Genomic DNA, 13,040 nt, shown 5'->3' with positions numbered 1-13,040 from the left:
TCTGAACCTGTAGAAATTGCCAATGCCTTAGGTACTTCGTTTGAAACACTTTCAGCTGTTGCCATGTGAACCAGCATTTCAATTGTTAAAATTCCAGACAGAAAAATACAAACTAAATTTTAATACTGCCGTACTACATTCATGTAATCTACCTCTGCATGAGTGAAGAACAGTGCTCCGGGCCCTGATGGAATTTATTATGCCATGATCTGTCATTTGAGTGAGGAATTGTTAACTGTCCTCTTACAACTGTATAACAGAATTTTCTTAGAGGAGTATTACCATGCTAACTGGTGGCATTCTTATCTGCTAGCCAGGAAACCAGGAAAAGATCATACAGATCCCAGAAATCACCTTCCTATTTCTCTAACCAGTTGTCTGGGAAAAACATTGGAAAAAATAGTTAACGTTAGACTGACATGGTTTCTAGGGACCCAAAACATATTAGTCCAAGTCAGTATGGTTTCAGTAGAAGAAGATCTATGCTTGATCTCATTATCAAGGCTGAAGCAAATATCCAGAATGCTTTCCTCAGAAATGAGCACCTAGTCATGATATGTGTTGGCATTGAAAAAAAAAAAAGCCTTTGAATACTACTTGGCGATATGGGATTCTTCAGGACTTGCATAAATCTGGACTTTGGGATCATCTCCCGAAATTTATTAAGAACTTTCTAGGCAATAGATCCTTTCAGGTCTGATTCCATTCTTCATTATCTCGAGCATATGTACAAGAAGAGGGAGTTCCCCAAGGCTGAGTGTTGAGCGCCACACTCTTTGCCATTAGGATTGATTCTATAACCAAGTGCATACCTAACACAGTTGATGCATACTTGTACACTGACGATCTTGCCATATCTTATCATTCTCAAAATATGCGACTAATTGAAAGACAACTACAAGGGGCCATTAACAGAATAGTCTCTTGGGCTAAAAACAATAGATATCGGCTTTCTAAACCAAAAACAACTGCCATACACTTCTGTTGCAAACATTCTTTCATCCTGATCCAGAACTTTGGTTAGATTCTCATTGCATTATTTTCTAGCCTAGTATTAGATTTCATGGTTTAATACTTGATAAATTAAATTTTCTAGAACGTATAAAACATGTACAGGCAACTCTCAGTTTACGAACTAGTTCCGTTCCAAGACGTTCGTTATATGTTTTGTTCATTGTGTGTATCTTGCATTCCTGAGCTTTTACGATACGTTTGTTATAGCGAATGTTCGTAAATCGAGAGTTGCCTGTACGTACATTGTCTTCATCTTTCTTCTCAGAGTCATTTATTTTATGTCATGGGGTGCAGATCGTTGTGTTGTTACATCTATACCACTCACTGATCAGATCCCAGTTAGACTATGTCTCCTGCATATGACTTGGCCAGGCGAAGTGTACTGAAGTGGCTCGATCTTGTACATCATAGTGCACTATGAGTTGCACTGGAGGCTTTTTGCAAATCACCAATTTTAAGCTTCTATACCGAAGCCCATGAACTGCTGCTACAACTTCGGTGACAAGTTCTCCTACTAAATTAGGCAGCCAAAATCAGCATTCTACCACATTATCCCGTGTGGCAATATCTTTTCATGCCAAAATGGAGAGACCTCTATGAATGTAAACCACGATTCAACAAACCAGCGGGCATTAAGCTTCATGCTCTAATCACAAACTGGGACCTGAATTTCACGAACACACTTCAGGATACTAGCACGGAAACCCACTCATGGCAAATGTCTCAAATACATATTGATAGATATTTTCAGCAATGGGGAAAGAATAGCCTTCCAGATATCAATATTAGGCAAATACATATGGCTAACTCCACTGAGTTTAGAAGTGTCTTTCAAATATATACAGATGGATCCAAGACTGGTAGTAAAGTTGGTGCAGCTGTAGTACTACCAAATGCCACCATCTCCCGACAGCTCCCATCAGAATGCAGTACTTATACCTCAGAATTGTATGGTATTCTACTAGCCCTAGAGAATATAAGAGAATCATATACCCCAGGGGTTCACCAGATCTCTCTCTCTCTGGGTAACTCAGAAATTCATTTTTTGGCTGGTGCAGCAAAAGCCTCAGGCTTCCTTGCACCATATGGCTAATTATAATAATAATAATAATATACGGACTCATTTAGTGCTGTTAATGCAATGCTCTACAGCAGGATTTCCCAAAAGTGTGGTCTGCAGCCCAGTACCGGTCCGCGAACATGTTATTCAAAATATACCTACAATAAAACTATAAGAAAAATTTCCTTTCCTAAAATATGTCAATTTTATGTAAACTTTTGATAATAAACAAAGAAATGAATTACCTATCTTTCATTTATATTTACTGATGTTAATGAATACCTAATTGCATTATTACTGGTATGTTAAATGTCCTAATGGTAGTATCATTATTTCCTGAACCTACGAGTATAATTATTGAAAATATTAATTTATAGCTATAGGTGGGCCACGAACAAAAGAAAAAAAATCTGCAAACACTGGTCTGCACTTGAAAAAGTCTGGGGAACCCTGCTCTACAGTATAAATCCTTCCCTAGTCATCCTCTGATACAGAAAATTTGGGCACTTTTATTAGAACTTCATGGACAGCTCATAATATTTTGTTGGAACCCTGGACACGTTGGAATCTCAGGAAACAAGCAGGCAGATTTAGCTGCTAAAATTGCTACAGATGTGATGCCATCTAATTTCAGGACTTATACTTTATACTGATCACAAATCCATTATCAAACAGGCATATAAAGAACAGTGGACATGCATGTGGAAGGATCAAACAAATAATAAACTTCTTAAAATCAAGAGAGAACCCAAACAGTGACAATCCAGTCTGAGATGAAACAGAAAGGAAGAAACCATACTAGCCAGATTATGTATTGGTCATACATTCCTAACTCACTGCTACCTGCTAACAAACGATGACCCTCCACAATGCAGTAACTGCTTGTGCTCATTAACAATAAAACATATAATCATAGAATGCTCGCTATATCTAAAAGAACTGAAAACTGCATTCTCCTCTCATTTTCATAAATGCAACTGCAAACAGTTATCATTACAGTGTGTTCTAGGAGATTGCAAAGACATGGATGACATTTTATCTTTCTAAAATTGATAAACAAATATTACATTATCTAAACTATATGACTCATAAGACAAAGGATATTAGACAGTAATTAGTGCATTATAGCCTAAGTTGCTGATGCACTAACAAACCTAACAACAGTGACTTATATGGTGCTGTTGTTGTTGTTGTTGTGTTCCTAATTTCTCCTCTTGCCAGCTTGTTTGTGATAGTCTGGTAGACCACACCCCAGGGGGTCAACTTTCACAGAGTTCTAAACCACGGCACCCCAAGACTCCTTCTTCTGATTTGTGCGTAGGTGTTTCTGAGGTTTCTGTATTGTTTTTTGAGTGCATCTATTTCCTGTTGGGGCCAGTTACAGCATGAATGTTGGAAAGCTATTTTTGCCCAGTGTACCCTTTTCCTGAGAAGCTCAAGCTCAGAGCACCACCAGGGGACAGCATATTTTCTGTAGCTTTTTTTTCCTTGTAGAGAAGTTACAGGCTGGAAATATTATGTCAGTTATCTTATTGCATTGTTCTTTGGGTGGGAGATGATCATAAGCCTCAGGAGGAACACCCAGCAGACTAGCCCTCAGGAATTCCTGAAAGGTTTCCTGCTTGGCCTTCTTAATTTTGTATCTTGTGATGTCATGCATTGGCAGCCCTGGTGTTAGTTGGTGTATCAGACTAAAGGTTATAGACTGGTGGTCGGAGGCAGTCCAAACCTCTTAGACCTGCTAGTCAGTGAATTTTTTGCAGTTGATCCTGTGGGCATCCATGTCACTTTTCCCACAGGGTGCTACTAGGTGTTGGCAAATTATGTGGGTGGTTTAGCACCCTGAAAGGTGTTATTGCTAAAAGTCTTCCAGCTGCTGGCTGTTATCTGTGCCTCTGGCTGTTATCTGTGCCTCTATGGTTGTCAGTTCTGCTGTGCCAGAATGCTGATTGACAGTTGCATCTATTGAAACCACAACCAGTCAAGATAGCCAATGCTGACTGTAGATAAGTGGATTGTAGGGCTATTCTCTCACGCTCTCTCTCTCTCTCTCTCTCTCTCTCTCTTCATACATACAGTAAACTGGGGGAGAGGAGAGAGAGAGAGAGAGAGATTACACGGAAAGCTGGCTAGCAGTGCATATGTTGCCAGAGGAGTACAGGGTGTTAGTCACTGTGAGTGCGGGATTTTGGGTCACCATAGCTGACCAGGTGTTTAGTTGTGTCTACGAGTCGCATGACCTTTTTATTTATTTTATAATATTGTCTGACTTCTCCATTTTCCCTTTCCTCCCCATTCCTTTCTTCTTTCTTTTTATTTTAATTTAATTATTATTATTATTATTTTTTGTTGATACTGAGATGTGGGCCGTCTTAACTATGGGATGGCTGGGATCCAGTGGTATTTCACTCCCTCTGTGGGTACAGGATATTGTCCATTTCCTGACTGGCATTTGAGATTGTTAAAGTGGGCCATCTCCCTGCATTGTGGATGGATACTGGGCAGGCTTTCCAGTTGATCACCTTCCTTATGACTAAGTGACCAGAAACAACTACACAATACAACATCACTTTCACTGCACAAACAGAACATTACCCACCTTTCTGACATTTTGCAGAGTTCTGTATCATCACAGTGTACCATGGAGGAGTTGAACTAAAGTTCTGGAGCCGCCCTGCATGAGATACCATACATGTCTACATGCCCAGGTGGTGTTAGATTGTTTCCACAACCCTGTACCCTACACTCCACAAGTGTAGGTCTCCTGCACAATTAGCAGTTCAATATTCTCCTCTTCTATTTTGATCTTAAGCTGGTCAGCTACAGTTCTTGTACGCTGTGCATTAAGCTGGAGAAATGTTAGCAAATGGTACAAGTTTGTATTTAGTTCAATATTCCTAATTTATTTTGGATAATAATTTAATCCCCTGATTGAATGTTTATGGTCCAACTTTGCTTACAGTTCATACAATTTGGTTCTGTATTTTTTTTTTTTAATGTATGGCCTTTTATTCCACAGCATTCACACATGGGCTGATGGGGCATCACTGATGCAATGCTTCAAGAAATTCTCAGGTGTAAAGCACCAATGGTTCAAAACGATTCAGGCATTTTGATACAAGCACTAATTCCCTGAAAACCACTTTTCTAACCATTTATGTGAGCAGCAATTGCTGTATTACTATATAGTAATATTTGTGGTTCACTCATGTTTGACTATGTGGGACAAATTTATTATTATTATTATTATTATTTATTATTATTATTAGCTATATGGTGCAAGGAAGCCTGAGGCTTATGCTGCACCAGCCAAAAAAAAAAAAAAAAAATTCCTGAGCCACCCTGAGAGAGAGAGAGAGAAAACGGAATCACCGAGAAAGAGAAGAATGATAATATCCAGCTCAGGACCATGGGTGTGCCATGCCCATACTCACCAGATGGGAGCCTCTGGGGTGAATTAATTTATATGAATTCAAGGTTACTGCATGTAGCATATACATGGCTAAAAATATAATCCAAATTGGCACTAATATTAAAGCAATTAACACAACTAGGATGTAATACAATGACAAGGCCCCTAAAGATTCTGGACACTCTCCAGAAGGTTATTTCTTATTAATGAACATAGTCCTGTCAGTCAGGAAATACATTTGATGGAAATCGTCTTGTGTGTTGTTTTTTTTGGGGAGGACTCGGAAAAGGCTTGAGTTCCCCATTGAGTGGGTTGGTTCATAGCCATACACCTACCAGATTGGATATGAACTTTTGGTTCATAACAATACAATTTGGTTCTTATCAATACACCCACAATTTGCCATTAGTAATGATGGAAACAAAGTATCATTGACAATGATCCTAACATGAGAACTTTCTGCTCTGATTATCAATGTAAGGCACAGACCTGGCTGAAATATGTGACATTCCCGTGTCTTCTATTAAAATTGTTTGCATGACCCATAAGAAATATCAGTTTTCACTAGCAACTGCATGGATAATTAAATGTCAGTCACTTCTGAGAAGATCATGCACATGACTGATTGAATCATTTGTTTTTTGAAGTTGGAGCAACAAGAGCATGGATTATCTTTACTTTAAACTTTATGAATCTCACTGAAAAATCTTTGAACAATCCATAGCATCTTCTTTGAAAGCTGTTCTTAACATTTTGTAGTTCTATTGTATTTTTCCATAATTTGAACCAAAATTTGATTCAAATTCACTGCTAAGTAAAATCACTCATTTTAAAATGTGACGAAACACAAAAAATACTATCTATTCAATTTATGCTAAGTCAGAGTCTGACAGCATAAATTGAATAGATAGTATATTAACGGTATATTAAGTACATAAAGGGGTGGTTTATGCATTACTTTGCCTAGATGAGTCAACAAACTTGTAGTGACAAGTTGCAACTTGTGATGCCACAATTTCAAGATACAGATCAGTCCAAAAACTTTTTTGATCACACCTCATATTTACATATTTTTTTTGGAAAGGAAAACAATGAAGTTTAATTATTCTCTTGGTTGGCCTTAGCATTATCTTGTCAGCAAGAGCAGCTTCTCCTTATTGTTCCATGTAGTTGAGTGGAGATGCCATATGAGATTAAGCAGGACAATGTAGCATGTTCACTACTGTTTTTCAGGCTTCACCCATCACTGAGGCTCGAGTTTCTTAACTCCATGGCCTTTTATAGGTCAAATAGTCTGTTTTTCCCCCAGTTACTTTTTAAAAAAAAAAAAAAAAAAAAAAAACTTTATAGCAGTTCTTAAAAAGTCAATGTATTATTATTTTATGTACATCCAACCTAGTGAACATTGCATTAATTCTTTTAATTTATTCCTATGCAATGTCATTAAGATCATAAGTTGAACAGCCCATTTGGCTGTTTGCTAGTTCAGAGCAACATGTCTACAGTTCATTTTAAGTACAACTTATCTGTAATTTATTTTCAAATAAGAATTTCTTAATCAGTTACACTTATTTATAGGGCTTGGGCAAGACTCTTCAAACCATCTCTCTTCTCGGATATATGAAACATTATCGTAGCACTCCTGGTCCTCATATGGTCATCGTTCCAAAATCAACTCTTGCAAATTGGATGTCAGAATTTAAACGGTGGTGTCCTTCTCTTAGAGCAGTGTGCCTTATTGGAGACCAAGAAACTAGAGTAAGTAGGATACTTTATTCATATTTCTTAAAGAAAGATATCCCCAAAATTCTATTTCGCTTTACTTTATTTACTTTAAAATTTTTTGAGTGGAGTTTTCTTGTGCTATAAAATTTTGACTGTGTCCACAATTTAACAGATTAAGATAAGTATGTAGTAGTAGTTATAGTGGCATGTGATGCAAGAAAGCAAGTTTATGAGCTTATGCAGCATCAGCCAAAAAAAAAAAAAAAATGTTATATAGAAGAGAAAAATGGTTACATGACTTGTGGAGAAACTCTCCACAAGTCATGTAACCATGCAAATTGGATGTCAGAATTTATATATTTTTTTTTTTTTTTTGAAAAGGAAAACAGGGGAGTTTAATTACTCTCTTGGTTGGCCTTACTGTGAATGGTAATTCAGAAGTTTTGAAGCATTATCTTGTCAGCAAGAGCAGCTTCCTCTTATTGTTCCATGTATTGCACAAATAGGGAATAAAAGTGTATTTAACAAGATGACCCAAGGTTTTGGGTTTGTGCTGATTGAACAAATAGGGAATAAATTACTACCTCAGATGGACATTATCACAAAATTTGCTTATGAATTATTTGTTTAATGAACACTTCTTTGTGCACAGAAATTTTATTTGATTTATTATTATTATTTTTATTAATGAACACCCCAAACATGAAAGGTATTAGAATCTTAATACTTAATATTCTACGGAGGTTAAAGATTGAGAAGTTGAAAGGAGATACTGGTCTATATTAAACTTGAATTTCTGTAGATTGTAATTTTCAGAAAACATATGTGAAGGGAGGTTGTTCCAGAAAATGGAAGTTGAAGGGATAAATCAGGAAGAAGAAAAGTAGGTTCTGTGTGTATGAAGTTGATAGTAAGTAGTAGTAGTAGCAGCAGTGGCATGTGATGCAAGAAAGCAAGTGTATGAGCTTATGCAGCATCAGCCAAAAAAAAAAAAAAAAAACCATTCCCTCCAAATGCCTGTCCAGTTGCTCCTTAAATTTGTTCAATCTATCAACTTCCACAACAACAGATGGAAGTTTGTTCGAGCAATTAACCACCCACTGGCTAAAGGCAAATTTCCGCACATCTATTCTACATCTGTCTTTTCTTAATTTGAATTTATGCCCCCTTAGGTTCGTAATCTGAACAGGTGGAAGGATCCCATCAGAATTCAGTGTGCTCAACCCACTCAAGGCCTTATACACCTCAATCAGATCACCTCGCAGGTGCCTAGTCTCCAGACGCTGCAATTTGCAGAACTTAACCTCTCTTGGTAAGAGGATCCCTTCATTCCCCTCACCAATCTTGTTGCCCTTCTCTGTACACGCTCAAGTAAATCTACATCCTTCCTAAAATGAGGCCTCCAGACCTGTACGCAGTACTCAAGGCGTGGCCTGACCATTGCCTTATACAGAGGGATAATCACCTCCTTTTCCCTGCTAGCACAATTCCTATATATCATTGACAAAATTCCATGACCTGCCCTGGCAGCCTGTCTGCATTGCTCAGAAAACTTCATATCTGACTGCACAATTACTCCCAGGTCTTTTTCATTTCCTACCACCCTAAGTGTAGTGCCACACAGTTGGTACATTTCTCTGGGGTTACTTCTACCCATATGCAGTACTTTGCATTTGTCAAGGTTAAACTTCAGTTGCCACTTCTTAGCCCATCTGCCCAAATTATCTAGATCCTGTTGCAGTAGCACACTGCCATTACTGTCATTAACAACCCTGCCAACCTTTGTATCATCTGCAAACTTCGACATTAAGCCTGATATACCTTCATCAATATCATTGATAAATATACAAAACAACCCTGTGGGACACCACTAATAACATTAGTCCACGAAGAGCAGCACCCATTGATTACCACCCTTTGTCTTCTCCCACTCAACCATCCTTTTATCCATTGTAGCAACTTACCCTTAATACCATTCTGCTCCAATTTGTACAATAGTCTTCCATGCGCAACAGTGTCAAAAGCTTTCCTGAAATCCAAATATATGATATCAAAATTATTTTTTGCATCCAGTTCCTTTGTAACCACATCATAATATCCAATCAAATTTGTCAGACAAGACTTTCCCTTAACAAACCCATGCTGTGTCTGAATTATTGCTGCAGTCTTGTCTATAAGATCCTGCAAAGCATCTTTAACCAGTGACTCCATTATTTTACCCGGAACAGAAGTTAAACTAACTGGTCTGTAATTACTCATGTCACCCTTCGATCCCCCTTTGTGAATTGGGGATACATTTGCACATCTCCAGTCCGTGGGAACCTCCCCTGAGTCCAAGGACACTCTCATAATTATGGCTAAGGGTTTGCTTAGTTGCTTTGCCGCCTCCTTTAATATAACTGGATAGATCCCATCCGCCCCAAGTGCTTTTCTTACGTTTAACTTCAACAATTTCTCCAATTTGGAATAACTGAAAGCCACTTTGCTTTCAGTTATTACAAAATCATTAAGTATCCTGCTACAATTTGATAACCTTCTGCCATTTTCAAACCTTAATAATTCCTCATGTGTGAATGTAGATGCAAAATACTCATTCAGTTTGTTTGCTATCTGAGCAGGATCATCAACAGTCGAACCATCGATGTCAAGTAGACCAATCAGATTCATCCCCTTCCTTTTAGAGTTTATATAAGTAAAGAAATCCTTGCTGTTATTCTTGGCATCTTTTGCCAAGGATTTCTCGTAATCTGCCTTCGCCTGCCTAACCTCCTTTGTCACCTAATTACAGACTAGCTTATATCTGCCATAGGCTTCTGAGTAGCTTGATAATTTATATGCATCCCATGCATTTTTCTTCTCTATTACGAGTCTCATTAGTTCATTAGATAACCATTTAGACCTAAACCTTGAACAATATTTCTTAATAGGTATGAAACTTTTAGTAGCTTCCACAACTAATTCCTTGAATGCTTCCCGCCTAGAATTTACTGTTGGTAACATTGTCAGTTTATCCCACTGTACTGAATTTAAAAACTGTCGGAGACCACTGTACTCGCCTTTACGGAAGCAAAACCCCTTTCCTTTACCCCTGATGGTAATTAAATCTTTAAGTAAATCCCACGTCAGTACACTGTGATCACTGCCACCTAGTGGTTCTTTAATCTGCAAATTCCTAATACATGAATGATCACTGCTGATAACCAGATCAAGAGTATTACTTTCTCTGGTTGCCTCTCAAACATGCTGCTGCAGAACACAATCATCCAATAAATCCACAAAAGTCTGACTAGTGTGTGAGTGACCAACCCACAAGTTCCAGTCAATATCTGGAAAGTTAAAATCCCCCATTATAAGACATTCCGATTTACTAGCCCACTCTATTTCTCTGTACAATTGTTCATTGTACTCATTCGAGTCATTAGGCCTGTAACACACTCCTACTCTTATTTTTGCTTTCGCAGTGCTTGTGTCACACTAAACTGACTCAACAGTGCACTGTTCATCTATATCATCTGGATGCACTTCTTTTGATTTTATGTTTTTCTTAATTAACAGCATAACACCTCCTCCCTTTCTATCCTGTCTATCCTTTCTGTACACATAGTACTCCCCAAATTCCAATTCAGCATTCCTTATATCTGTGTGACACCACGTCTCTGCTATCCCAACAATATCCGCCTTTGATGTCTTGACCAACACTTCAAATTCATCAAATTTATTTACTATACTTCTAACATTGGTATACATGCTCCCGCTCCTATTCTTAGTTACCCTAACACATCCCATATACCCACCTATTTCAGGATGACTGCCATCCGTCCCTGAAATCCCCAACACCCCACGCTCCAGGTCGCTACTTATTCTAATAGAAGTTGTGCAAGAATCACCTTCACCTCTGTCTACGGCTACTGTTAAACTATTAGTCCTTGTATCCCCCCAAGCTAGCAGTTTTCCAACCCACCTAACACTGCCTCGATAGCATCAGCAAATATTCTTGCACCCTTTCTATTTAAGTGTATCCCATCTCTATAGAAGCAGTCTCTCCTGTTAACAAGTACAGACCAGGCTGTAAAAAATTCTACCCCTTGAGCCTTGCACATTCTTTCCAGGGCCGAATTGATCAACAAGGCTCTCATCATATACTCCCTTCTATCGTGTCTGGGCAGAATTGCAGACACTTTCAAATTCAACCCTAATTCTCAGCTTTTGTTCAACAGTGACCTGTACTTGTTAAGTAATTCTGCCGGTCTCCTACTCCTAATATCATTTGTGCCAACATGTACAACTATATCACCTTTTGTGCCCTTAAAAGATGATATCCGCTCTACAACGTCATCAACCTTTGCCCCTGACAGACATACCCTGGTCCTGTTCCATCTATCCTTTTTACAAAGCATGTTTCCCGTTTCCCTGACAATAGAGTCACCAACAACTACTAGTTCCTGTGGGACCAGCGCATCCTGCCTTGGGGGGTTGCCGCTATGTTGCGTGATGACCAAGTGCAAGCTCTGGCATTGATGTGGGCAGCTGAGAGCCTGATGGCCCCCTCAATTTAGATATTTCGAGGGCATCCACCCTGTCCTTCAAACTCTCGTATAGGCCCATAACAACGCTGAGTTGTCGCCTGATTTCCTTACATCGCGCGCACACAATGACATCCCCCATGGCAATATCATGTTCCGTTCCAGAGAGTTCGGCAAACATTTCAAGTGGATGTTGTCTGCTTGCAGCACATGTTCAGATTGGTTTGGAAGGTAGTTGGGGGTGGGGGCTATAAAAGTCAATTCAGAAGAACTTCGCAGTTCTTCTGAATTGACGAATGGAAGTATCTATATAAAAGGTGCAGCAGAAATAGAATTTCTATGAGTCATGGAGTGGAGACACTTCGTAAGAGATGGGTCATTAATTAATGACCAAATTGCCTGAGAAGAGTTGTGGAGCACCGGCACAGAGGTGTGAATAATATTTCATGGTAAGGTGGAGTTTAGATTTGCACAAAGTGAGTAGCTGTTTAGAAGAAAAGTAACACTGAAAGCGAAATAGAAAACCCAGTTTTTTAGAAGTGGAAGAAGCGATGTACTTATGCTTAGAGAGAGTGAGTGAGTGTCGTTGAAGAGCATAGAAGCAGAAGAATAGTCTTATTATTATTATATTTTTTATTATTTTTTTTTTTTTTTGTGAAAAGACAAGACTGAGTTTTAGAAGGATTGAAATGAACTAATTTATCTTTGCCGAAATGGATCATCATTTAAGGAATTAGTAGTGGATATTTGAGAAGTTGAAGCTGTTTATGCAGGGAAAGCTTTATCAAACTGGAAGATGAATGCATTGTGCTATCATCAGCAAAAGTATGGAATGATTTCCATCAATAGATCATTAATATACAAAAGGAAAAGAGTGGGAGAAAGAACTGAACCCTGGGAAACACCAGCATTAGTAGTGAAGTTAGAAGACAAAGAGCAAGTGCTCAGAGAGAAAACAGAAACAGAGATTACAAAAAAAAAAAAAAAAAAGTCAATCCTAAGCTGGAATCTTATTTGGAGGACCTTTATGCCAGGCACGAACAAAAGCCTTTGAAATGTCAAGAGCAACTGCCTGAGTTTCATCAAACTTTTCCATTGAATGTGTCCATAGATGGATAACATAAGCCAATATATCACCAATGGATCAATGCTGATGGAATCTATATTGTTGATCATTGATCAGATGGAAGGTTTCAAGATAGTTTAGGAGTTGGTAGTTAATGGATATCTCTATTATTTTATATATACGAGTAAGTGCACTGAGATAATAATTGGATGGGAGGGATTTGTCACACTTTTTTGTAAC

General features: G+C 38.3%; 1 protein-coding gene across 1 annotated transcript in view; it reads left to right on the top strand.

Annotated features, from left to right (window-relative positions):
• Iswi (nucleosome-remodeling ATPase imitation SWI) overlaps positions 1–13,040 on the top strand; it is a 473,510-nt gene that overhangs the window by 148,488 nt on the left and 311,982 nt on the right. Inside the window, exon 6 of the mRNA XM_090385082.1 lies at positions 7,065–7,244. Coding sequence (XP_090241208.1) covers positions 7,065–7,244 — 180 coding nt within the window. The remainder of the gene's footprint in view (positions 1–7,064; positions 7,245–13,040) is intronic.

The sequence above is a fragment of the Mastigoproctus giganteus genome, chromosome 11 (genome assembly GCF_048544385.1).
Source record: "Mastigoproctus giganteus isolate SK-2022 chromosome 11, ASM4854438v1, whole genome shotgun sequence".
NCBI classification, from domain to species: Eukaryota; Metazoa; Arthropoda; class Arachnida; order Uropygi; family Thelyphonidae; genus Mastigoproctus; species Mastigoproctus giganteus.
The sequence above is the reverse complement of the archived record's forward strand: the minus strand, read 5'-3'. Positions and strand labels throughout refer to the sequence as shown.